This window comes from Netta rufina (assembly GCF_964035555.1).
Source record: "Netta rufina genome assembly, chromosome: W".
NCBI classification, from domain to species: domain Eukaryota; kingdom Metazoa; phylum Chordata; class Aves; order Anseriformes; family Anatidae; genus Netta; species Netta rufina.
The window spans coordinates 17,361,742-17,388,822 of NC_140139.1; the positions used below are offsets into that span (position 1 = coordinate 17,361,742).

The 27,081-nt window shown below is 43.2% G+C and overlaps 1 protein-coding gene across 1 annotated transcript in view; it reads left to right on the forward strand.

The window, feature by feature from the left end:
- LOC311220822 (homer protein homolog 1-like) overlaps positions 1 to 27,081 on the forward strand; it is a gene marked incomplete at both ends in the record, with an annotated part of 117,547 nt that overhangs the window by 18,758 nt on the left and 71,708 nt on the right. Inside the window, 2 exons of the mRNA XM_084304438.1 lie at positions 18,194 to 18,325; positions 22,640 to 22,732. Of these exons, the coding sequence (XP_084160564.1) occupies positions 18,194 to 18,325; positions 22,640 to 22,732 (225 nt within the window). The remainder of the gene's footprint in view (positions 1 to 18,193; positions 18,326 to 22,639; positions 22,733 to 27,081) is intronic.

The following is a 27,081-nucleotide window of genomic DNA, read 5'->3' on the forward strand; positions in this document are numbered from 1 at the left end:
ACTCAGCAGTGCAATGCCAAATGTGAATGAGATATTTTTTTTAGTTAAGGTGAAAAGGGTGGTTAAGAGGTTTTAAGAGTTTTTGTTTGAGCCAGCATTTGTGGTAAATAATTTCATGCATATAGACAGTGACAACCAGAATGCATGAAGGTGTAGGTCATTCGTGGTATTTTTAAATAATTTCATACATGTAGATGGTGGCAACCAGTGTATGAAGGAATGGGCATAGGCCCCTCTGTTTGGTGCATAGACCTTTCCTGTGGTAAAATGGGGATGAGTCCTTCTTCCAAACCAACACTTTGTTCACCTTTAGGATGCATCCTTAAGAACTGGAATAAGTTTGGTGGGGATCCCTTAACTGAAGGAAAACTGAAGCAATATTGCATGCAGTGGTGGCCTAAATATAAATTAGATGATGGGGAAAAATGACTGGAATTAGGTGCTTTGGAATATAATACTATTTTACAACTGATGTTATTTTGTTGGACAAGCAAATGGATTGAAACACCTTATGTAGATTTGTTTGTTTGTTTTTCTTTATGAAATGACCATGAGACTAGAAAAATGAAAATTATTAATTGATTATGCTAATGTGATGATTATGGCAACTGATAAAGAGTTGGCATTTTATGAAAGGTTATGTGAAGGGGCTAGAAAATGGACAGATTTGAATCTGGATGATGAGGCAAATAAGGTAAACAGTCAGTGCCCAATATACGGAAAAAGCCAAAGAGGGTAGATGGAGTTTCAAGAATGTTCATTTCCCAGTGAATTGAGATAGCTTATTATGTATATAACAATGGAGATGAAATAGAGAAAGAGAAGAGACAGAAGGAAAAACAGAAGAAGGCAAAGAGGCAGGCAAGTCTACTTGCAACAGCAAGTCCAAAACCCAAATGTTGTCACGAGGGGGCAGAGGCAGAACAATAGAAAAAGGAGGCAGAGAGAGGGGAAGGGGAAGATATGTAACATCTAATCCCCACCCCTCTGATTCATTAGGATTAAATCAGTATTCATATTCTCAAGAAGAGGGACATTGGAAGAAGGAATGCCCAAAATTAAATCAGTATAGGGAAAAAAAATTAATAAGGGTTCCTGAGGTAGACCTGTTAATGACTAGAACAGAGGAATCAGACTGAAGGGGACCAGGGGTAGAATCATCTATGGCCCCAGCAGAGCCCCTGGTTCCAGTAAAGATGGGGAATGAGATTATAATATTTTTAGTAGATTCAAGAACCACTTATTTGGTAGTAAGCAATTGCAAGGGACCAATGAGTAAATTCTCTGTGCCAGTGATTGGGGACATGGGAAAGAGAGAGGTTAAACCCTTTTTGCAACCAATTAAATGTGAAATTGGAAAATTAGTATTGACTCATGAATATTTATACTTGATGGAATGTTCTTTGCCTCTGTTAGGACAAGACCTATTGAATAAACTGGGTGCCCGATAACCTTCAAGAAAGGAAAAATACATATACATATTCCTGAAAATAATGCCTGGCAGGCACAAGTATATCTGTTACAGGGGAATTTTGAAGATGCTCCAGGGAAAGGGATTGAGTCAAATACCATCTAACATCAAGGATGCAGTGGTGTCGTTTGTATGGGCAACAGAGAAACCTGGGAGAATGAGATCGGCAGAACCAGTGAAGTTACAACTCAAAACAGGAACAAGACCAGTAAGAACGAAACAGTATCCAATAATATTAGAAGCAAGGAAAACACTGGAGCCCGTTACTGATAATTTCTTACAGTATGGATTATTAAGAGAATGCCAGTCTGAATATAATATCTCCATTTTCAAGACATTAAAGGGGGTTTCTGGGAATGGCTGGTGTAGGCTGTGAATTCCAAATTATGGGTTGATGGCTAAACCCCAATATGAAGCTGTTAAAGGTCATGGGGAACTGTTAGAATGGACCTTGGAATCCAGACAAGGATTTGATAACATCAGAAGAGCTTTAATGAAAGTCCCCACCTTGGGACTTCCTAACCTAACCATATACTCATAGAATTATAGAATCATTCAAATTGGAAAAGGCCTCCAAGATCATCTAGTCCAACCTTTAACCTAGTACTGACAAGTCCCAGCCAGACCCAGTACAACCATGCTACTAAGTTCTATATCTACATGTTTCTTGAAGACCTCCAGGGATGGTGACTCAACCACTTCCCCAGGCAGCCTATTCCAATGCTGCACAACCCTTTCAGTAAAGAAATTTCTCTGAATACCCAACCTAAATCTCCCATTGTGCAACTTGGGGCCGTTTCTCCTCATATTATCACTTGGTGCTTGGGAGAAGAACCTGATCCCCACCTCACTACAACCTCCTTTAAGGTAATTGTAAAATACAATAAGGTCTCCCCTGAGCCGCCTTTTCTCAAAGCTAAACAACCCCAGCTCCCTCAGCTGCTCCTCATAACCAAACCATTTGAACTGTTTATCCATAAAAAGGGGCACATGGCATTGGGAGTACTAATACAGTATTTAGGAGGTTATTGAACAAGTGTATGACAGCTGACTGGATTTAAAGGACATGCCTCTTGAAAACCCAGATGACATTAACTGAAGAAAAGGAGGTAGGAGAATTACCATCCAACACCTCAGCACAGAAAGCAGTATTAATAGCACTAACAAGAGCCCTGGAGCTAGCTGAAGGAAAGTGAGTTAATGTTTATACAGATTCAAAATATGCATTTGGAGTGGCACATTCTCATGGTGCTATATGGAAGGAAAGGGGACTGTTGTCATTGCAAGGTAGTCCTATTAAACATGGAAATGAAAACCTGAACTACTCAAGGCAGTTCATAAACCTAAAGAAGTGGCCATAATACCCTGCAAAGATCATCAAAGTGACAACTCAGCTATTATTAAGGGAAACCAAAAGGCAGATGAAGCTGCCAAACAAAGCCATTGAGGGAACTATAAATATCCTATTACCCACTAGAGAAATATTAGTATCCTTTCCCGAATACAGAAAAGGAATTCAAGTTAGCTGAGCTATTAAAATGTGTGAAAGACTCAAATGGATGGTGGATAACTGCTCATGGACAATTCATTGTTACACCAGTAATAATGAGACAACTGATGACCCAGGTCCATTGAGAAACCCATATGGGAGCTGAGGCTCTGGTAGAGAGTGTCAAAGGATATGCTATTGGAGCTAAGATGCTATTGATTGCAAAAAGTATAACACAAAAGTGTGAGTTGTGCCTTAAAAGCAACCCTAAAATACAGGTAAAACATCCTCCTGAAGAGGTAAAAAAAAAAAAAAAAAAAAAGAGAGAATCACTCCAGGTGAGTACTGGTAAGTCAATTTTTCTGGAAAATCAATAGGTGTAATCAGTATAAGTATTTATTTGTGTTTGTGGATACCTTTTCTGGTTGGCTAGAAGCTTTCCCATGTTGAACCAATCAGGCTAGGGAAGTCATGAAATGTTTATTGAAATAAATAATCCTGAGATTTAAAGTGCCTGAGGGAACGTCTTCTGACAGGGAACCCTGTTCTGCAGCAAAGGTTATTAAAGAAATGTCTAGAGTATTGAATATAAAATGGGACTTAGATACCCCATGGAGGCCACAATCTAGTGGCCAAGTATAAAGAATGAATCAAACACTGAAAGGACAAATAAGGAAATTGTGCCAAGAAACACAGTTAAAATGGACCAAGGTATTGCCAATAGCATTGCTAAGAATTTGGATAACTCCCAGGGCTCAGTAAAAAGTAAGCCCATTTGAAATACTATACGAAAAATCATATGCTGTAAATGTAACTGGAAAATCTGATCAGATGCATGTAACTGGGAATCGAGCACTTACAGATTACCATTTATCTTTAGCAAAAACTTTGAGTCATCCACAGATACATACTATTAAGCACAAAGATTCTGGTGGATGCACTTGTTCACTCCCTTTCTCCTGGAGATCAAGTTTACCAGCAAACCTGGAAGGAAGACCCCTAGATAAAAAGTGGAAAGGACCACATCTGGTGCTGTTAATGAAACACAGAGGAAGGGCCAGGGTCAACCAGCCTAAGGGTGTGAATTTTAGTATTATAACGAGAATAGTTCACAGATTGTTCACATTGTGAGAAACAATCTGTAGCCAATAACAGTCTCAGGCGAGGATCTCAGTGAAGTACCATTTTTATTCGCGATGGCAGTGGAGGGCATCCTGCAAGCAGGACCACACAGTAAAAGTATATCATCACCTTATATTCCCTATTACCTGGTCCCTGATTCCTGCCCTGTTTCCTCATTGGCTGAGTATTACAGTTTCACAACCTATTCAACACTTGTTACTATACCATATATGTACAATTTTATTTGATCAACCGTTAATTTCTCCTTTTTTAATTTCTCCCTGCTAAGGATATTTCAGGTATAAGATAATTTATAGTGATTTCTGATTGCCAGGCTGCCTCCTGGGTTTTTCATCTGCCACACGGTTCCCTCGGACAGTGACTGAATTTCCTTTCTGGTGCCCTTTTAAATGCATTATTGCAATTCCAGTAGGTAATAATGAATTATCTATGACTTGCTTTACAAGCTCTTTGTGGACCAATTCCTTCTCCTTACTACTGATCAACCCACCCTCCTCCCATATTTTATCGAATATGTGAACCACCCCATATGCATCTCGAATCTGTATATATAGTTCCCACTTTTCCTTCAAGAACTTTGAGTGCTTGATTCAAGGCATATAATTCACGTTTGGGCTGAGCAGTTATTGGGTAATCAGCCCATCTCTTTTACTTTTTCGTTAAATCCATCAACTATAGCATATCCATTATACCTCTTTCCCTGTACTGCCCTTGAGGATCCATCAATAAACAGAATATCTTCTTCCTCAAGGGGAACATATTGTAAATCAGGTCTTGCTTTAGCCTAATACTCATTTAAATCCAGGCAGTTATGTTCTATATCCATTCCAGCCCTTTCTCCTCTCCTTAGGAAGGCAGCTGGATTCAAGCATGATTTTGTGGTTAACACTAAATCATGATTTTCAATCAGTATTGCCTCATATTTCAAAATCCTAGAATCAGTCAGCCAGCGCCCAGCTCTCTGAGTCAAGATCGTCTTAACCTGGTGTGGAGTAGTAACTACCAGATGACCCCTAAAGTTTAATTTCCCACTTTCTTCCACCAAAAAAACAACACAACAAACAGTTGTTGCTACAGCTTGAACACATTTAGGCCATCCTCTGGAAACTGGGTCCAGCAGATTAGACAAATAATTTTCCTCTTCTGTCCATTCAAGTATATTAGGCTCCTCCTCTAATAATTGAAGTTACAACCCTTTTGTCTTCTGAGCGTGTTCTTCTATCCATAATCAACAATATCCCATTAACCACAGAAACTTTTTTAATTTTGGGTAGGGGTAGCTCAACAATTCTCTGAATCCACTCTGGGTTTATTTTTCGTTTTCCCTCAGACACTAGATGCCCTAAATACTTGTAACAGTAAGACCCCCTCCAGAGGTTGGAATTGCTCCAAAATCTGTTGTAAACCTTCCTTGAATAAATTTGATGACTCTGTAAACCCCTGAGGTACAACTGTACATCTGTATCGTTGCTTCTGCCCCATTTCAGGGTCTTTCCACTCAAAGGTGAACATATCTTTGCTCTCAGGGTCTTAGAGAACACCATTAATAACACCATTATTCCAGTGTAACAACTTACTATTCAAATGTCCTATTTCATCATCAAATCCCTTCCCCACAAGATAGTCCCTGCCTTGGGTGCATACAAGAATTGCCCAGTGATCATTTTATCCCCTAGTCTCAGCTTGGTGTCCCCAAAAAGTAGCACTGTTATCCCAGCCCCTTCTACCCCCATCACCTTAAGGGTTTCAGTAGTTAATTTAAGCCCTGATACTTTATGGGCCAGCAATGACCTAGCTGCCCCAATGTATTTGGTATATGTGCAAAGGTTCTGGTAGCAGGGGGCTGCAGGGGTGGCTTCTGTGAGAAGAAACCAGCAGCTGCCCCATGTTAGATAAGGTCAGTTAGATAAGCCCACCGCTGCCCAGAGCCGAGCTATGAGTAGCACTGTTTGTGCTGCTGTGAGAGCACACCCAAGAAAAGGGAAAAACAAAACAAACAAACAAAAAAACAACCAAACAAACAAAACAAAAACCTGCACAACAGCATCTGGGAGATTGAGGAGTGAGAAACAGTCTTGCAGACACGAAGGTCGGTGAGGAAGGAAGGGGAGGAGGTGCTCCAGGCACCGGAGCTGAAGTTTGCAACCTATGGAGAGGCCCATGGTGGAGCAGGGTGTCTCCCTGCAGCCCATGGGCACTTATGGCAAAGCCATATGCTTATGGCACTTATGCCCACACTGTGGCCCGTATAGAGGAGCCCACACAAGAACAGGTGATCTGCTGCTCAGGGGGGTCCCAAGCCAGAGCAGCCCCCTCCTGACAGATGGACCGCGCAGCGCAGCTCCCAAAAAGCTACTGCCCATGAAGAAACACACTCAGGATCATCCCAGGAAGGACAGCACCCCACAGGAGGGACCCCATACCTGAGCAGGGGAGGGAGTGACTATGAAAGAAAAATGGAAACAGAGCACCACAGACTGGCCACAGCCCCCACTCCCAGCCCCCCTGCGCCACTCGGGGTGAGGAGGAGGTGGAAGAGAGGGCAGGAGCCCTCAGCCTGTTTCTTTGTTTCTCACTGATCCAGCCCGTCAGGAATAGGTAATCAAAGTCTGTCCCTGCTAGGGTTTACCCTGCAGCACAGGTAGCTTTCCCTGCCTGCCATTCCTTCATCTCTGTTCCTCTCCCTTCCATCCTGGGTCTGACTTCCCCACAAAATTTACTGTCTCCAACCCTCTGCCTCACTACCTGGTCCACTGTGAATGCCATTAGTTTCACTCTCTGTTTTTCTTTCTCATCTCCCTTCCTGACATACACCCCTCCTGAGCCTTTTCTGTATATATGGCCAGGCTTTAATCACAAAATGAAATTTAACGAGCCCTTGGGCTACTGGGTCCTCATCTCTGACAACATTTTCACACTGGCCACGTCTCAGAAGATTATTCTGGGAGTTATTGAAAAACACCTAAAGGACAACGCAGTCCTTGGTCAGAGCCAACATGGGTTCACTAGGGGAAGGTCACGTACAACAAACTTAATTTCCTTCTATGACAAGATCACCCAGCTAGTTGACCAAAGGAAGCCAGTCGATGTAATCTTTTGGATTTCAGTAAAGCTTTCGATACTGTCTCTCACAGTATCCTTCTGGACAAAATGACCAGAATACAGTTAGATTAAAGCATAATAAGATGGGTGAAGAATTGGCTGACGAGTCGGGCCCAGAGGGTTCTTGTAAATGGGATTACTTCAGACTGTCACTAGTGGGGTTCATTCCTCAGGGCTTCATTTTAGGACTAGTCCTCTTCAATGTTTTCATGAACAATTTGGATGAAGGACTTGAAGGTTTTTTGGGCAAGATTGCAGACAATACCAAATTGGGTGGAGGTCCTGACTCCATCAAGGGTGGTGAGGCCTTGCAGAAAGATCTGGACAGACTAGAGAGCTGGGCAGTTACCTACTCTATGAAGTTTAACAAGAGCAAGTGCCGGGTCCTGCACCTGGGAAGGGGCAATCCTGGCTATACGTACAGACTGGGGCATGAGACGCTGGAGAGCAGCCCCGCAGAGAGAGATCTGGGGGTTTTGGTCGACAGCAAGCTGAATATGAGCCAGCAGTGTGCCCTGGCAGCTGGGAGGGCCAACCGTATCCTGGGGTGCATCAAGCACGGCATTGCTAGCTGGTCGAGGGAAGTGCTTGTCCCACTCTACTCTGCGCTGGTCCGGCCTCACCTCGAGTACTGTGTGCAGTTCTGGGCATCACAGTAAAAAAAGGATGTGAAACTATTGGAGAGTGTCCAGAGGAGGGCTACTAAGATGTTGGAGGGCCTAGAGAGGGAGACATATGAGGAGCAGCTGAGGTCACTGGGCCTGTTCAGCCTGGAGAAGGGGAGGCTGAGGGGGGACCTCATCGCAGTCTATAACTTCCTCGTGAGGGGGAGTGGAGAGGCAGCTGACCTATTCTCTGTAAACACCAGTGATAGGACCCGTGGGAATGGTGTTAAGCTGAGGCAGGGGAGGTTTAGGCTGAACATCAGGAAGAGGTTCTTCACCGAGAGGGTGGTCTCATACTGGAACAGGCTCCCCAGGGAAGTAGTCACTGCATGAAGCCTGTCTGAATTTAAGAAGCGAATGGACTGTGCACTTAGTGACATGGTATAAAATTTTGGGTAGACCTGTGCAGTGCCAGGAGTTGGACTTGCTGATTCTTATGGGTCCCTTCCAACTCGGGATATTCTATGATTCAATGATTCTATGATTCTATAGCTGCCTGCCTAATCTTATGGGGGACTTCAACTTGCCAGACGTTAACTGGGAGTGCCACACGGCTGACATGAGAAAGTCCAGGAGGTTCATGAAGCACCTAGATGATAACTTCTTGGTGCAGGTGCTAACGGAGCCAACTATGAAAGGTGCCCTCCTAGACCTGTTGCTAGAAAACAGAGAGGGTCTGGTGGGAGATGTGGTGATTGGTGGCCGCCTTGGTCATAGCGACCATGAAGTGGTTGAGTTCAAAATTTACGGTGACAGAAGGAAAAGTGCCACCAAAACCTCATCCCTAGATATGGGGAAAGCGGACTTCAGGCTGCTCAGGGAACTAGTCAGCAAGGTCCCCTGGGACCTTGAAGGCCTCGATGTCCACCAGTTCTGGTCATTCTTTAAGCGATGCCTCCTAGAAGCACAAGATCAGGCAATTCCTAAATATCGCAAGTCAGGCAGGTGGGGCAGGAGGCCGGCGTGGCTGACCAGGAACATTCTAATGGAGATTAGGCGGAAACAGAGAGTGTTTCACTACTGGAAGGAGGGCCAGGTGTCATGGAAAGAATACAGGGATGCTGTTCGTGTTTGTAGGGAGAAAGTTCGTGTGGCCAAAGCACACCTAGAGTTGAAGCTGGCTGTGTCTGTGAGAGAAAATAAAAAGTTTTTTTTTAGATATGTGAATGGAAAAAGGAGAACTAAAGAATACATAGGGCCTCTCCTTGATAGGGAAGGTCTCCTCACAGACAATGACATAGGCAAAGCAGAAGCGCTTAACGCCTTCTTTGCCTCTGTCTTCAATGCCGATGATGGGCTTCGGGACCCAGGGTGCCCTGAGCTGGAGGACCGGGACGGTGGGGATGACAAACTCCCAACCAACCCTGAACGTGTGCGGGATTTGCTACTACACCTGGATCCCTACAAGTCCATGGGTCCGGATGGGATTCATCCCCGGGTGCTGAAAGAGCTGGCGGACGTCATCGCGGAACCTCTCTCAATTATTTTTCAACGATCCTGGGAATTTGGAGAGGTCCCGGTAGACTAGAAGCTGGCAAATGTTGTGCCGATTTTCAAGAAGGGTCAGAAAGAAGACCCTAGCAATTACAGGCCTGTCAGTCTCACGTCAGTGCCTGGTAAAATCATGGAGAAGATGGTTCTTGAACTTATTGAGGCGCACCTGGGGGACAATGCAGTCATTGGTCCCAGCCAGCATGGGTTTGTGAAGGGTAGGTCCTGCCTAACTAACCTGATTTCCTTTTATGATAAGATCACCCGTATGGTGGACCAAGGGAAACCAGCTGATGTGATTTTTTTGGACTTCAGCAAGGCTTTTGACACGGTTTCCCATAGGATCCTACTGGACAAAATGTCCACCATACAGCTAAATAAAAACATCATACGATGGGTGAGCAATTGGCTAACGGGCAGGGCCCAAAGGGTTATGGTAAATGGGGCTGCGTCAGGCTGGCGGGCGGTCACCAGTGGGGTCCCTCAAGGCTCCATTTTAGGGCCGGTACTTTTCAATATTTTTATAAACGATCTGGATGTAGGAATAGAAGGTATTTTGAGCAAGTTTGCTGATGACACCAAACTTGGAGGAGTTGTGGACTCGAATGAGGGTGTAAAGGCCTTGCAGAGGGATCTGGATAGGTTGGAGAGCTGGGCGATCACCAACCGCATGAAGTTCAATAAGAGCAAGTGCCGGGTCCTGCACCTGGGACGGGGAAACCCTGGCTGCACGTACAGACTGGGCGATGAGACGCTGGAGAGCAGACTAGAAGAGAGGGATCTGGGGGTTTTGGTAGACAGCAAGTTGAATATGAGCCAGCAGTGTGCCCTGGCAGCCAGGAGGGCCAACCGTGTCCTGGGGTGCATCAAGCACGGCATCGCTAGTAGGTCAAGGGAGGTGATTGTCCCGCTCTACTCTGCGCTGGTACGGCCTCACCTCGAGTACTGTGTGCAGTTCTGGGCACCACAGTATAAAAAGGACATGAAACTGTTGGAAAGTGTCCAGAGGAGGGCTACGAAGATGGTGAAAGGCCTGGAGGGGAAGACGTACGAAGAACGGCTGAGGTCACTGGGCCTGTTCAGCCTGGAGAAGAGGAGGCTGAGGGGAGACCTCATCACAGTCTACAACTTCCTCGTAAGGGGGTGTCGAGAGGCAGGAGACCTTTTCTCCATTAACACCAGTGACAGGACCCACGGGAATGGTGTTAAGCTGAGGCAGGGGAGGTTTAGGCTTGACATCAGGAGGGGGTTCTTCACAGAGAGGGTGGTTGCACACTGGAACAGGCTCCCCAGGGAAGTGGTCACTGCACCGAGCCTGTCTGAATTTAAGAAGAGATTGGACTGTGCACTTAGGCACATGGTCTGAACTTTTGGGTAGACCTGTGCGGTGTCAAGAGTTGGACTTGATGATCCTTAAGGGTCCCTTCCAACTCAGGATATTCTATGATTCTGTCTTTCCCCTCCTAAACATTCTTCTCCAGTGAATAACTAACTCAAGATTGACATCATTTCCCCCCCAGGAATACAAATTATGCCTTAGAAACTGATCTTACTGTTCTTCTAGTTCTGTAAGGTCCTCCATTAAAGAGTTCATTTCCTTTTTAGAACTCCTGACCTCTCTGCTGATGGGGGGGGGGGGGGGAGTTCACATAACCTATTTGTCCTTGTCCCACTGGGACCTCCCTAAGAGGATACATAGGAGTGTTAGTATCAGGGAAGGGAAATTTCTCAGTATCTCTTTTTCATTGTTGCAATTCTTGCCAGAGCTTAGAGTGAACTCCTTCTCTAGGGAAAGAATTAATTGCAGTCCTTGTCTCCTTTCCTTGAGCAGCTGCTGCTGCTGCCGGTGCAACATTAGGATTATAGGGAGGGGGTAAATTATCCAAGGGTTCTCGTTGACCCATCCTTCCCTCTGACTCCTCTTTCTCCTGGTCCTGACCCTTTTTCAATAAAAATGACTTACCCGTTGAACCCAGCAAGCAACATAACTTGACTCCTCTGAAAAAGGAGTCTTATTGTTTACATATAAATTCAAAGCCTTACAAACCCAATCTTCATCAGACCTGTATTTTGGCCAAAATACTGAAGTTCTTTTTATTGGCTCTTTAGGCCACACAATTACACAGTATCTAACCATTCTTTTATTATCTTTATCCCTGGTCCTAGGGTTGTTTTTTCAGTTCCTTACCATCCTTCTCAAAGGACTATCTTTAGGCACAAGTTTACTGTTCACAGTGGTGCCACACACCTGTATCTAGGATAAGGGAAGATGGGGGTTGTACTTCTGAGCACTGTACTGTACACCGTACAGGCTCTCTAATTTCCTGAGAATCTCTTTCACTCTTTTATCTCATGGGACCACAGAACCACGGATCAGGACTCCCCACTTGTTTCACACTAGAAAATGCATCCCACACCCCACAGAAGAGTCTCCCCAACACCCAGGGCAATACTGTAATCAACTTTCCTACCTTGGTCCATGTACAGAATTATCAGGTCTACTTCAATAATTGTGCCTACGTTTTTCCCTAATGTTTCACAGAGCCCATCTTCAGCACAGCAGTCTCGGTTATTGTTAGCCATCCCGAGATACCGCACCACCTCCAACAGGACCTCTGAAATCAGCGGGGTGCACCTTTACTGTCTGTGGTGGCAAGAAACCTCCAGCAGGCGACAATATCCTGGACAAGCCTCCAGATTGTGAGAAATATCCCAATAATTTTCTAAGGCAGGGTCTTTTGTGAAGCTAATTTATTCACAATTGCAATGGCAGGCATCCTGCAAGCAGGAGTGTTCAGAAGTGTGTCATAGCCTTATATCCCCTATTACTCAACGCTTGATTCCTCCCATTTCCTCAGCTGATTCCACAGCTTCTTGTCTTGTTTTTCTTAGCCATCCTCCTTATTTTGGGACAGTGGGGCCTTCCACTGTCCTCTTATATGCTTGTATGTATCTTAACATACTCCAGTTTGCAGCAGGCGGTACACTAGACAGAACAATGAATAATAAGACCAGGACTAGAGGAGCCCTGCCTCCATCCAGGGGGAGGAAAGGGACAATGGAGTTTATTGGACTGTGTGGATTCGATGGCCTGACACATCAGACCCACAGGAATACAAGGCTCTAAAAGACACCAGTGCACAGTGTACTGTAATGCCATCAGGCTACAAAGGGGCAGAACTCATCTTTATCTCTGGAGTGACGGGGGATCCCAACAGCTAACTGTATTGGAGGCTGAAGTGAGCCTAACTGGGAATGAGTGGGAAAAGCACCTCACTGTGACTGGCCCGGAGGCTCTGTGCATCCTTTGCACAGACTAGCTCAGCAGAGAGTACTTCAAGGATCCAAAAGTGTGGGGTTTTGGTGTAGCTGCTTTGGAGATGGAAGACACTAAACAGTTGTCTACCTTGCCTGGTCTCTCGGAGGACCCTTCTGTTGTGGGGTTGCTGAGGGTTGAAGAACAGCAGGTGCTCATTGCTACCACAACAGTGCACCGGTGGCAATATCACACCAACTGAGACTCCCTGATTCCCATCCATAAGCTGATTTGTGAACTGGAGAGCCAAGGAGTGATCAGCAAGATTCATTCACCCTTTAATAGTCCCATATAGCCAGTGTAAAAGCCTAATGATGAGTGGAGACTAACGGTAGACTGTTGTGGCCTGAATGGTCGTGCCACCACTGAGTGCTGCTGTGCTGGAAATGCTAGAACTTCAATACGAACTGGAGTCAAAGGCAGCCAAGCGGTGTGCCGCAATTGATATCACTAATGCCTTTTTCTTAATCCCTTTGGCAGCAGAGTGCAGGCCACAGTTTGCTTTCACTGGGAGTGGCATCCAATACACCCGGAATCAACTGCTCTGGGGGTAGGGCAAAAATAATCGACAAGAAGCATACAAGAATAATAGAGCTTCAGAATACCTCCTTTCCAAGAAGTCCACCTGCATAGTCTCATGTTCTCTCTTCTCTCCTATGTGGCACAGACAGCTGTTTTCCATAAGGTCAGTTGGAGGCCATAGTGCAATTGCAAGCCCACTTAATTTATTTTGGCCCAAAACTTTATGCCTAAAGAAGGAAGAATAATTTCTGAATTTCCAGTGACTTCGCTGACTAATTTCTCCTATATTAAAATTGGAGAAGTTTTGTAGATAATTAATGCTGGAGATGCTCCAGTCTTTAGTCATACAGCAAATTGCTTACCTGATGAGGCTTGTTGATTCAAATATAAGCTTTCAGGGATTCCTTTTTTTTTCCAGTTATTCACAATAGTAGCCAAAACTTGCATTTGGAGACGAAGGTTATGAGAGAGAACTGCCTGTTTGATATATTCAGCTACATCTAGATTTGTTCTTCCAATTACTTGTGAGCACAGTGAAGCTCCCAAAACTACTGTAGAAGCTGCCAGTTTTGTTAAATTTGTTTGTGCTGAAGTATCTTAGCTTGTCTTTTGTGGTACTCAATGTTTTTCTGAACTTTCCTGCAATACTCCTCTCCCCCACTTCATCTGAGAATCAGCATATATATGTGGAAACTATTTGTGGGCTTAGCTGACCCCTCAGCTGTAAATTCAGAGAAAATTTGATATTGATGGTAACTATGCTCCAATGCTACCCAAATCTCAGAAGAAGCAAAAAATGCCAAGTAAACTCCTTAACTACTCATTTTAATATCCATCAAGAAGGCCATCTCACATAAATAGTATAGGCTTCTATATTGGGCTTGGGAGAGCATTACTTGGTCTCTGATGTTGAAGTTTCTCACCCATCACCATCCTGAGAAAATGTTGTTATGCTCTATGCACCATTCCAGTTAGTTTAGACCCTGTGGATTTTGTTCCTCTTGGATTCTTCAATAATCACTGGCTTTGAACTGTTGGAGGTAAGATGGGGATTATGGGTTCATGGAAGTACAAAAAGGCACATGTGCACTGATGTTCAAAAGATTCCTAACTATACTGAGAGATTTGCATTAGGAACCATATTGACAATATCCTTTGGAGCACAGTAACTGACATGTAAAAAAGATTCTTCATAAATTGTTCTGCTCCCAGTTTATGCCATTTTCTGGGAAGTTTTAAGGACATTCTTTACTGAGAATTTTTCACGTGGGAATTAAAAAGCACTTTGCGGTGGTTTTACCCTGCTGGGCTGCTGAACTCCACCATAACCACTCCCTCACTCCCCGCCTTCAAAGGGAAAGGGGGAGAAAATATGATGGAAAGGGCTCAAGGGTTGAGAAGGGTTGAGATAAGGACAGGGAGATCACTCAACAATTATCGTCATGGGCAAAGCAGACTCAGCATGGGAAGATTAATATAATTTATTGCACTTCACTAGCAGATTAGAACAGTGAGAAATTAAAAGAAAACTCAAAACACCTTCCCCCCATCCACCCTCTTCTGTGTGCTCCCACACAAGCAGCACAGGGGAATGGAGAATGGGGGCTGTGGTCAGTCTGTAACACTTTGTCTCCGCTGTTCCTTCATGGTCACTCTCTTCCCCTGCTCCAATGTGGGGTCCCTTCCACAGGATGCAGTCCTTCCTGAACTGATCTTATGTGGGCCTCCCACAGGCAACAGCTCTTCAAAAACTGCTCCAATTTGGGTCCATACCACATGGTCCATCCATCAGGAACAAACTGCTCCAATGTGGGTCCCACAAGGTGGCAGGTCCTGCATGTACTCCTCTCCATGGCCTACAGGTCCAGCCTGGAGTCTGCTCCGGTGGGGGTTCTCCAGAGGCCACAGCCTCCTTCAGGGCAGATACACCTGCTCCACTGTGGGCTCCTCCACAGGCTGCAGTGTGGAAATCTGCTCCACCGTGGTACACCATGGGCTGCAGGGAGACAACCTGTTCCACCATGGTCCTCTCCAGAGGCCACAGGGGAACTTCTACTCTAGTGCCTGGAGAACCTCCTCTCCCTCCTTCTTCACTGACCTTGGCACCTGCAGGACTGTTTCTCACTCCTCTCTCTCCCAGCTGCTGTTTGTGCAGCAGTTTTTTCCCTTAAATATGCTTCCACAGAGGCATAACCAATATTGCTTATTAGTTCGTCTCTGGCCAGTGGCGGGTTCCTTTTGGAGCTGGCTGAAACTGGCTCTTATCTAACATGGAACAGCTTTTGGAATTTTCTCACAGAGGCCACCCCTACAATCCTGTCCGCCCCCACCCCACCCCAATACCAAAACCTTGCTTCGTAAACCCACACCTACTAACCAATTCTTTATGAAAAGGGATGTGAATTGTTTAATAAATGTGGCTTAATAGCACCAGACACATGAAAAAGCATGCCAACATTTCATTTCAAGTATACAAATTATTGGTTTTATGACTAGTTCTTTCTTGTTCATGTAGGCTGGTTATAAATTTTATTAACTGTCAGTTTTTTTAGTTAAATGGAATCCAATGGTGTCATTATAAGACTTTATCCTGTAATTCAACTGGACATCACAGATTTAGACTATGTTAGAAAAACTTTATTGTGATGTAAATACTGTTGAAATCCTTTGTAAAACTTTAGCTGGTTTTAGTAGAAGCAGCATATCATCTAATATGAACATATACAAGACAACCAGGGGATCAGGCCCAGCCAGCATGGCTTCATGAAAGACAAGTCACACCTGACCAGCCTCATCTCCTTCTATGATCGGGTGATCCGCCTGGTGGATGAGGGAAAGGCTGTTGACGTAGTCTACCTAGACTTCAATAAAGCCTTTGGCATGGTCTCCCATGGTATTCTTCTGGAAAAGCTTGGACAGGTACACTCTTTGCTGGGTTAAAAACTGGCTGGACAGCCTGGCCCAGAGAGTGGTGATGAATGGCATTAAATCCAGCTGGTGTCCGGTCACAAGTGGTGTTCCCCTGCGGTTGGTGCTGGGGCCTATCCTCTTTAATATCTTTATTGATGATTTGGACCAGGGAATTGAGTGCACCCTCAGGAAGTTTTCAGACGACACCAAGTTGGGGGAAAGTGTTGATCTGCTGGAGGACGGTAGGAAGGCCTTGCAGAGGGACCTGGACAGGCTGGATCAATGGGCAGAGACCAGTGGGATGAGGTTCAACGTGGCTAAGTGCCAGGTCCTGCACTTTGGCCACAACAACCCCATGCAATGCTACAGGCTGGAAAGCCGTGCAGAGGAAACAGATCTGGGGACGTTGGTCGACGCTTGCCTGAACATGAGCCGGCAGTGTACCCAGGTGGCCAAGAAGGCCAACAGCATTCTGGTTTGTATCAGCAATAGTGTAGCCAGTAGGACCAGGGAGCTGATCCTCCCCTTGTATTCTGCTCTGGTGAGGCCACACCTTGAGTACTGTGTTCACTTTTGGGCCCCTCACTACAAGAATGACATCGAGGCCCTGGAGTGTGTCCAGAGAAGGTCTACAAAGCTGGTGAAGGGTCTGGAACACAGGTCCTATGAGGAGGACAGGTCCCAGCTGAGGGAACTGGGGTTGTTTAGTCTGGAGAAGAGGAAGCTCAGGGGAGACTTTATTGCTCTCTACAACTATCTGAAAGGAGGTTATAGCGAGGTAGGTGTAAGCCTCTTCCCTCAGGTCACTAACAAGAGGGAATGGCCTCAAGTTACGCCAGTTCGGGTTGGATATGAAGAGAAATTTCTTCTCAGAAAGTGGTTAGGCATTGTAACAGGTTGCCCAGCGAAGTGGTGGTATCACCATCCCTGGAGGAAAGGGTGAAAAAGGTGGATGTGGTGCTTAGGGAAATGGTTTAGTGGCTGATATTGGTGTTAGTGGGATGGTTGGACCAGATAACCTTAGAGGTCTTTTCCAACCTTAAGGATTCTATGATTCTATGATCTCTCCTGTGAAGAAAGTAGCCAAGCCTCTTCAGTCTAAAGAGAAGGCTTGCACATGCAAGACAAATAGGTGCTCAGAAACAGCCAGCATGGCTTTACCAAGGGCAAATCGTGTCTGATAAGGGAAGACCAACCAATGTCATCTACACTGGACTTCTGTAAGGCCTTTGACACAGTACCACATGACATCCTGCTCTCCAAATTGGAGATAGATGGATTCAATGGGTGGACCATTCAGTGGACAAGGAATTGGCTTGAAGATCACACCCAGAGAATGGTGGTCAATGGCTCTACGTCCAAGTGGAGGCCAGTGACAATTGGTGTACCTCAGGGGTCTGTCCTCGGACCAGTACTGTTTAATATCTTTCTCAACAACATAGACAATGGGATCGAGTGTACACTCAGCAAATTTGCAGATGGCACCAAGCTGAGTGGTGCAGCTGATATAAGAGAAGGAAGGGATGCCATCCAAAGGGACCTGGACAAGCTTGAGAAGTGGGACAGCTTGAAGCCAATGAGGTTCAACAGGTCTACGTGTAATGTACTGCACCTGGGCAGGGCAATCCCAGACAGGAGTACAGACTGGGAGAAGAACTTATTGAGAGCAGCCTTGCAGAGAAGGACCTAAGGGTTCTAGTGGATGAAAAGCTTGACGTGAGCCAGGAGTGCGTGATTGCATCCCAGAAGGCCAACTGCATCCTGGGCTGCATCAAAAGAGAGGCGTGCCCAGCAGGTTGGGGGAGGTGATTTTCCCCCTCTCCTCTGCCCTTGTGAGGCCTCACTTGGAGTAGTGCATCTATTGTGAACAGGTACCCCTCCCAGCTTTTGCTCCACTCCTTTTATAGAATTTATGTTAATATATGCTTTCAGAATTTTAGCTGTGATTGAATTAGAAGAAAACTGTTCTCTAGTTGCCAGTTTATCTCACAATGATATTTATCTACAATATTGGCAGTTTCGATTATGAGTAGCCTTTAAAAAATCATTTTTTTTTAATTTTTACAATTATTACTTTTTTTCAGGCAATAATAAATAGCACTATCACCCCCAACATGACATTTACTAAAACATCCCAGAAGTTTGGCCAATGGGCAGACAGCAGGGCGAATACAGTCTATGGCTTGGGATTTTCATCTGAACATCATCTTGCAAAAGTAAGTATGACCAATGGAAACCATGTGACCAGTGAAGTGGCTTAAGAATATTTTTTTCCTTCTGGTTGTATCTTGATTCAATTCTTACCACCACTATTTACAAATAATAATAATAATAAAAAAAGTCTGTATCTATTCTTATAATATAACAAGACAAGATAAGGTATGATCACAATATGCTTTTAACAGTGATACCTATAAATTTTCTTTTAACTGATTGAGGAAAGAAGGGAGATTTAAACTAGCGTATGCTGTTATTGCTTTCTAATTATTCATCTGCTAGGCTTCTCTTTTTAAATTTGTTCTTTCATTAGAGTTTGCCATGATAGAATATAAAGAAGTAGACATTCCAGTGTTTCTTCTGTATTTAGACCTAGAAAAGTTGTTGAGTCTTCAGATATATTTTTGTTTTAAGCCACATTCACTTTAACTTTTCTGCTATGTTTTGCTAAACAAAAAAACACACTACCAAGCCCCAAACACACACACAAACACACATACCAACCCTGTTGAGAAAGTAATTGTCACTATACAAGGATAAGTTGTCCTCAAACTGATGTCTAAGAGTTTTTAATATAACCTTGGCTTAAAACTTTATATTTCTGGCTTAAAACTTTATATTTCTGTTATAAAAATCTGAAAAGCTACAGTAGATAATTTGTCAAAAGTACGTTTGATTAGCAGTTACTCAGATTGCTGTGATTTGTGAAGAATACACAAATCTGTTGAGAAAAATATCAATCCACAGATCTTTTCAAAAGATTATAGCGATGAATCCTCAGGGCAAACCATTCCTATAGCATTATATGTTAATTATCAAACTGTGATTTTCATGTGAGTTAAAATTGCTGATAATTGCTACTAAAATTCATAGAGGTGAAAGGAGTTGGTAGATATATTGTTCTTGGAATCAGAGATGCTGAATTAGAAACCGTGAATCTTCTGTGTATCTTTAGAGAAATCATATCAATCTCCTCTTGTCTGTCTGCTCAGATTACTAGCTCTTCTGTGCACTGGCATTGTAATCAGGTTCACCAGAGCACTTTTTGACACACCTACTACTGTAGGACATTAAATGTAATTTAGTGCTCAAGGTACTACTGAATGTTGTCAATAGTACTGACAAATAAACTGTATTAATGTATTTATTCAGAAACCAGTTGCTTCTAGAAGTTGTCTTAAAACTTGATTCTGGAACTTTTTTTTTCTTCTGTGTTTGATTTATCAGAGTCCCTAAGTGAACAATATTATTATATTGAATTTGTTTTGGAGTAGTCTCTGGGCCCCAATGAAATATTTCAAGTTCCAGGGAGCAAAAGACAACCTACAACCACAAAAAAAACCTTAGTCTAGTGTGTGACTGATTTCAACAGGCTAATGAAGCAAATAATCAGGACAGAGAGAATAAAAGTAATGTCTTCTAATAAACTATTTATTCTCATATCATTGTTTGCTTAGCTATATCGCTCTAAACAAGCAGATGATTTCCAAAGCTTATACTAAGTGTTTGACTTTTGGACTGTTTTTTTTTTGTTTTTTTTTTTTTTGGTTCATGTGCCTTTGTCTTCATTAACTGATTAGTAGGGTAGCATGCAACAGTGGTTCTGTATGACAATTCTGTGTGACTGTGAGAATTTGAGAAGTGAGAATATCCAACTAAAGAATTAAGGCACTGTAAACAACTTTTTATATGCAAACAGAATAAAAGAAAAACAATTAAACATTTGTTTATCTTCATTAGAGCTTTTCTCAATATGTCAGACCACAAATTCACCTCAAGATTGTTCCATCAGGAATCAGGCAGAAGTCAGTGATACCTAAATGATGATTCCTACCTTGAAGAGTATTCCTTTCACAGGATTAGGATTTCCTAGCACAGTCCCTCTTGCTGCTGTAGTAGGAGGAACAGAATGTTCCATAATATTCAGAGAAAACTGAGTCCAATTTCTCAACTAGAATATAAGTCTGTGCTTCCCCTATATGGGAAGAAGTGCTCCTTCTCAAGTTTGCTGCCTTATCCCTTTAGTTAGTTAACCTGATTTATTCTGAATAACTTAAGAGCATGCTAAATGCCAAAAGTGCCATCACAGGTACTTGTGAGATCCTTGTATTCTCCTTCCACAACTTTTCATCTTTTCCTTATATTATTAATCCCCCAGAGAACCTTTCTTTTCATACTATGAGATCTCATCTTTGTTATTTAGGATTTATATATCAAAATATTGCTATTATCTATCACCTGACTGTCTCAAGGAATTCTAGTAAATTTGTAAAAAATCCCTCTACATTAGTATCATTGGCTCTTTCTCAGAATGTTATCTGGTTTTCTGTCTATTCATTATATATCTTTTTTACAGTCTCTACCACTCTGATACAGAAGATCATATTTACTGCCTTTTATTTCTTCAGCTATTTATTCCAAACCTTAGCATCATGCTTTCCACTTACCAATCCTCTGCTCCTCAAGTCAATTTAAATAATAGGTTACCCATGAGAATTTGAGGTCTATCTACAAGTCTTAAATGAGTATCATCTAGTTCTGGTGATCTGTTGCCAATTTTATCATCTGTTCTGAGACCTTTTTTGATGCTGGATTACTGTTTCAGCACAATATCTATTTCCTTCTATATTCAGGAAACATATGCTTTTAAATAATTTGACAGCTGAAATATAGGATACTGGTGGAGAAAAATAATACTTCCTTAAGTACTAAGAGCTTACCAGGAGAAGAAGTTTAAAGACAATAAGGTTTTTTACATCTTGGATAGCAAGTGAAGTTCTAATTGAAATTAGTTGAGATTTTGTCACACAAAAGTAACCTTCATACCTCCTGCACGCAGTGAAAAACAATATCTTTGCTGCTGGAGAAATTTAGAAGCTGTTGGTGAAGTTTCCAGTTTTTGCAGAATCATTTTAGTCTTTAGTTGACTTAGTCTTATAGTGGTATAAGGTCATATTCTGTATAAAAGCAATAGCTAGTTAAAACAAATGTTTGGCTACTACAGCAATTGGTGTAATGTAAAGCTGAGAGCAATGAAGACAAATTTTTCTCCAGCCAGAGAATTTAGGCCCAATTCTTAATAAAGTGATTTAATTTCTCAAGCTCAAGGCTGCATGCATTTCAAAATTGCTGCTTTAGCTATTTTCTAGAAGAGGTATATGTAGCAGAGAAATCAGTCTTCACAAACTTCACAGTTCAATGTACAATTCTTGAATTTAGTGTTCAGTATATGTGAGTGTTCAGTTCAATTAATCTGTTCTTTAGCTTGATTGATGTCAATGGGGTTACATCAAGAAATGAACTTGACTTAGTATTCCCACTGCTATTTTCTTAGTTAGCTATTTAAATTATAAATTCAGTTAAAATTTGGGAAGAAATTAGTATCGTTTCAATCATGAAAGAATGAAGTCTGTTAAAGTCTCTAGGCTAATAATGACTACAGTAAGCTTCAGAACCAGATCATTTATTGTAAGGAAGAGAGTAAGACCTGAATTTGAAAGCAGCTGTGTAAGGCAGTTTATCACTGTTTTTTGGTTTAACCTTGGTAGGCAGCTAAGCACCACACAGATGCTCTCTCACTCCCCCTCCTCAGCAGGATGAAGGCGGGGGAGAAAATAAGATGGAGAGAAACTTGCAGATTTGAGATATAAGTAATTTAAAGAAAGAAAAGAAAAGGCCATTCATGGAAGGAAAAGAAAAAAAATCTATACTCCCTATCAGCAAATGATGTCCAGCCAATCCCTGGAAGCAGGGCCCCACTAAGCATGATGTCATATGGTATGGAATATCCCCTTGGTCAATTTAGGTCAGCTGCCCCAGCTATGTCCCCTCCCCACCTCTTGCCCACCCCCAACTTACTGGCCTTTGGGGGTGGGAGGTTAGAGAGACAGATAAGATGCTATGCAATCACTGTTCAACAATAGGCAAAACATTGGTGCAATATCAACACTGCTGTAGCTACAAATGCAAAGCACAGAATTATATGCTCTGCTGCGGGGAAAGTTAACTCCATTCCAGCCAGACCCAGTACAATTAACCATATCTGAGGTGTTGGTTTTGTTTTAAATGCTATCACCAACAGGTTAAACTTTGCTGCATCATAATTTTCCTGTCATAAACAGTACATTATGTCTGAAAGGTACTGAAAGGTATGTCACTGTGTATCTCACTTAAATAAGTATCTAATAAGGAGAAAAAAATAAAAATTCTACCGACAATTTAACTTCATAAAATGTTACGTACAGCATTTTTTTCTGCATGTGGTATAACTACTTCACACCTTCTCTTTTTTTTTTAAACATATGTACTTTCAGTTTGCAGAAAAATTTCAGGAATTCAAAGAAGCTGCACGACTAGCAAAGGAAAAATCCCAAGAAAAGATGGAGCTAACAAGTACACCCTCTCAAGTGAGTCTTATTCTCTGATTCAAGCCTAGTACTTCATGTTTTGTGCTACCTTCTGTTTTAAGAATTCATATTGTATCTTACACACATGTATTAAAAATGAACAGGGTACTTCCCAGTTAACCTGAATCCTCTAAACAGTCAGCTAGAAGTGTCAAGAAATCTAAGAGGGTAACAAAGATTGTGAAGGGTCTAGAGGAGAAGATGTATGAGGAGTGGCTGAGGTCACTTGGCTTGTTCAGCTTAGAGAAGAGAAGGCTGAAGGGAGACTTCATAGTGGTATAAAGCTTCCTCACCAGGGGGAGCAAAGGGGGAAGCACTGATCTCTTTGGTGAACAGGGACAAGACCCGAGGGAATGGCTTGAAGCTACAACAGTGGAGGGTCAGGCTGGATATCAGGAAAAGGTTCTTCACTGAGAGGGTGGTCGAGCGCTGGAACAGGCTTCCCAGGAAAGTGGTCATGGCACCAAACCTGTCAGAGTTCATGAAGCTTTGGACAATGCTCTCAGACATATGGTATGATTTCTGTGTGGTCCTGTGTGGAGCCAGGAGTTGGACTTGATGATCCTTGTGGGTCTCTTCCAACTTGGGATATTCTATGATTCTATGATTCTAAGAATGCATTTAACATACATTAAAGAAGAGTCAAAGGTGTTTGCTTTAGAACAAAATTAGCCTTTTGTTTTGCCCATTCCTTTCTTTGAGCTTTCCCCCAGAAATGTTATGAGCAAAGATGGCAATCAGTTATATAAGTAAATCTATAGTAAATACCTTTTGTGTTTTCTCTTATTGCATCTATGAAACTTAAGGTGATGCACTGTAAAGGACTGCATATAAGAAACATTATAAAAAACAGTCAAAGTTAAAACAGAAAACTATTTCTATTTATTTCCTACTGTGTAGTATTCACTCATGAAGTTTATTCTAGTCAGTCAATTTGTTTTCAGTAATAGTGAAGACAAAGGTAAATCTTGCTCTTAGAAGATGAAACAGTTTTAAAACTTCAGCAGGGATTCCTGAGTTGAGTAGGTGTCGTGGTTTAACCCGGCCGGCAGCTAAACACCACACAGCCGTTTGCTCACACTCCCCTCTCCATCTCTGGGATGGGGGAGAGAAACGGGAAAGTGAAGCCTGTGAGTTGAGATAAAGACAGTTTAATAAGACAGGAAAATAATAATAATAATAATAATAATAATAATAACAATGATGATAATAGTACTACTACTAATAATGTGTACAAACAAGTGATGCACAATGCAATTGCTCACCACCCACTGACTGATGCCCAGCCTAACCCCAAGCAGTCCGGCCCGCCTCCCCCGGCTAGCCACCCCTATATATTGTTTAGCATGACGTCAGATGGTATGGAATACCTCTTTGGCTAGTTTGGGTCACCTGTCCTGGGTCTGTCCCCTCCCAGCTCCTGCTGCACCCCTAGTCTGCCCGTTGGCAGGACAGAGCGAAAGGCTGAGATGTCCTTGGCTTGGTATAAGCACTGCTCTGCAACAATTAAAACATCGGGGTGTTATCAGCACTCTTCTCATCCTAAGCCAAAACATAGTATTCTACCAGCTACTAGGAAGAAAATTAACTCTGTCCTAACTGAAACCAGGACAGTAGGATTAATACAACTGATTCTTTTTTTTTTTTTTTTTTTTTTTTGTTCTTCTAGGGAATGCATCTTTATGCATTGAATCAGTGCATTTCTTTTGTGCTTTGCACCACGATATACTTCTGATCTTTGATAGAACAAGGATGGCAGGAAGTTTACAACATGCTGTATGAATAGGTTTATTGCCACTAGAAAGCTACGTCCTTCTAAGACAAGTCAGTGGAACAAGGACAAAAATATACACAATGAACCAATCTCATGTTGTTTTCCCTGGCAGGAATTTTTGCCAAAGTGCTAGGCTGGCTTTTGGTATTAAAGGGAAGCTGCTTGCTCTAGCATAACAAGAAAAAAACAAGGTTGTCTTTTTTATTAGTTTTCTTGACTGTCCCTGAATTTCTGAAAAATTTCATAAATAAACACATAAATAAGAGAAATATGTATTTCAGTATTGTAACCTAGTATACATTTGGTTTTATGTGCAGTAAAGTACTTCAGCCAGGCCTCTAGTTAGATAGAGGTGGGGAGAAGGATCCTGGAATGCAACTTCCTGGTCCAGATATTAGACAAACTAAACAGAGAAGAAGCATTAGTGGACCTGGTGCTCACCAATGCAGATTAACTCATTGAAGAGGTTAAGACTGGAGGCAGACTGGGCTGCCTGACTGGAGGCAGACTGACCATGTCCTGGCTGAGTTTGTGATCTCAAGTACTATGAGCAAAGAGCAAAGTCAGGACCCTGAACTTCTGAAGAGCAAACTTCCAGCTGTTTAAAGACCTAACAGATGAGATCCCATGGAACACTGTCCTTAGGGACAAAGGAGCTGATCAGAGCTGGCAACTATTTAAAGACACTTTTCTTAGCGTGCAAGAGCGCTACATCCCCATGGGTAAGAAATCAAGCAGGGAAGACAGGAAACCGGCATGGCTGAGGAAGGACCTGCTCGTCAAATTGAGGCACAAGAAGGAAATGCATAGGCAGTGGAAGAAGGGACATGTGGCCTGGGAAGGGTACAGGGATGCAGTCCGGATGTGCAGGGATGGGATAAGGAAAGCCAAGTCACAGATGAAACTAAACTTGTCAAGGCATGCAAAAAATAACAGGAAGGGATTCTATAGGTACATTGGTCAGAAAAGAAAGGCCAAGGAGAGCGTACCCCCTCTGACGGATGAGAAGGGTGAACTGGTAATGACAGACATGGAGAAGGTTGAGGTATTCACCAACTTCTTTGCCTCAGTCTTCACTGCCAGTCAGGCTTCCCACGTCTCTTGAGTCCCTGAACCTCGAAGCAGGGCCTGGGGGAGCAAAGTCTCTCCCACAGTAAGTGAAGAGCAGGTTTGAGACCACATAATGAAACTGAACATGCATAAGTCTATGAGGCCCGATGACATGCATCCCAGTGTCCTGAGGGAACTGGCTGATGTAGTTGACAAGCCACTCTCCGTCGTATTTGAATAGTCATGGCAGTCAGGCAAAGTCCCTGGTGACTAGAAAAAGTGAAACATCGCTCCCATTCTTAAAAAGGGCAGAAAGGAAGACCTGGAGAGCTACAGACAGGTGAGCCTCACCCCTGTTCCTGGGAAGATCATGGAACAGATCCTCCTGGAAGCAATGTCAGAGCACATGCAAATCAAAGAGGTGATCCGAGACAGCCAGCATGGCTTCACCAAGGGTAAATCGTGCCTGACCAATTTGTGGAGTGACTATTATGTAGTGACTGCATCGGTCCATAAGGGAAGATCAACCGATGTCATCTAACTGGACTTCTGTAAGGCCTTTGACACAGTCCCACATGACATCCTGGTCTCCAAATTGGAGCAATGTGGATTTGAAGGATGGATCATTCAGTGGATAAGGAATTGCCTTGATGTCGTTACACAGAGAGCTGTGGTCAAGGGGGTCCAGGTGGTGGCTGGTGATGAGTGGTATCCCTCAGGGGTCCATCTTGGGACCAGTACTGTTTAATATTGTTATTAACAACATAAGCAGTTGCAGATGACTCCAAGCTGAGTGGTGCAGTCCATACAAGAGAAGGAAGGGATGCCATCCAAAGGGACTTGGACAAGCTAGAAAAGTGGGCCCATGTGAACCTAATGAGGTTCAACAAATCAAAGTGCAAGGTGCTACACCTGGGTCAGGGCAATCCCAGACATGAGTACAGACTGGGAGAAGAACTCATTAAGAGAAGCCCTGCAGAGAAAGACTTTGGAGGTTCTAGTGGATGAAAAGCTCGGCTTCAGCTAGCAGAGTGCACTTGCATCCCAGAAGGCCAGCTGCATCCTGGGCTGCATCAACAGAGGAGTGGCCAGAAGGTCAAGGGAGGTGATTGTCCCCCTCTACTCTGTCCTTGTGAGGCCCCACCTGGAGTATTTCAACGAGGTGTGGGGTCCCCAGCACAAAAAATATGTTGACCTGTTAGAACTGGTCCAGAGGAGGGCAGTGAAGAGGATTAGTGGACTGGAGAACCTCTCCTATGAAGAAAAGCTGAGAGAGCTGGGGTTGTTCACCCTAGAGAAGAGAAGGCTCCGGGGAGACCTTATTGCGACCTTTCAGTATTTTAAGGGGGCTTATAAAAAAGATGGAGAGCAACTTTTTGCTCGGGCAGATAATAATAGGACATGGGGTAATGTTTTTTTAATTTGAAGACATGAGATTTAGATTAGAAGTTAGAAGGAAATTCTTCACTGTGAGGGTGGTGAGGCAATGGAACAGGTTGCCCAGATAGGCTGTGGATGCCCCATC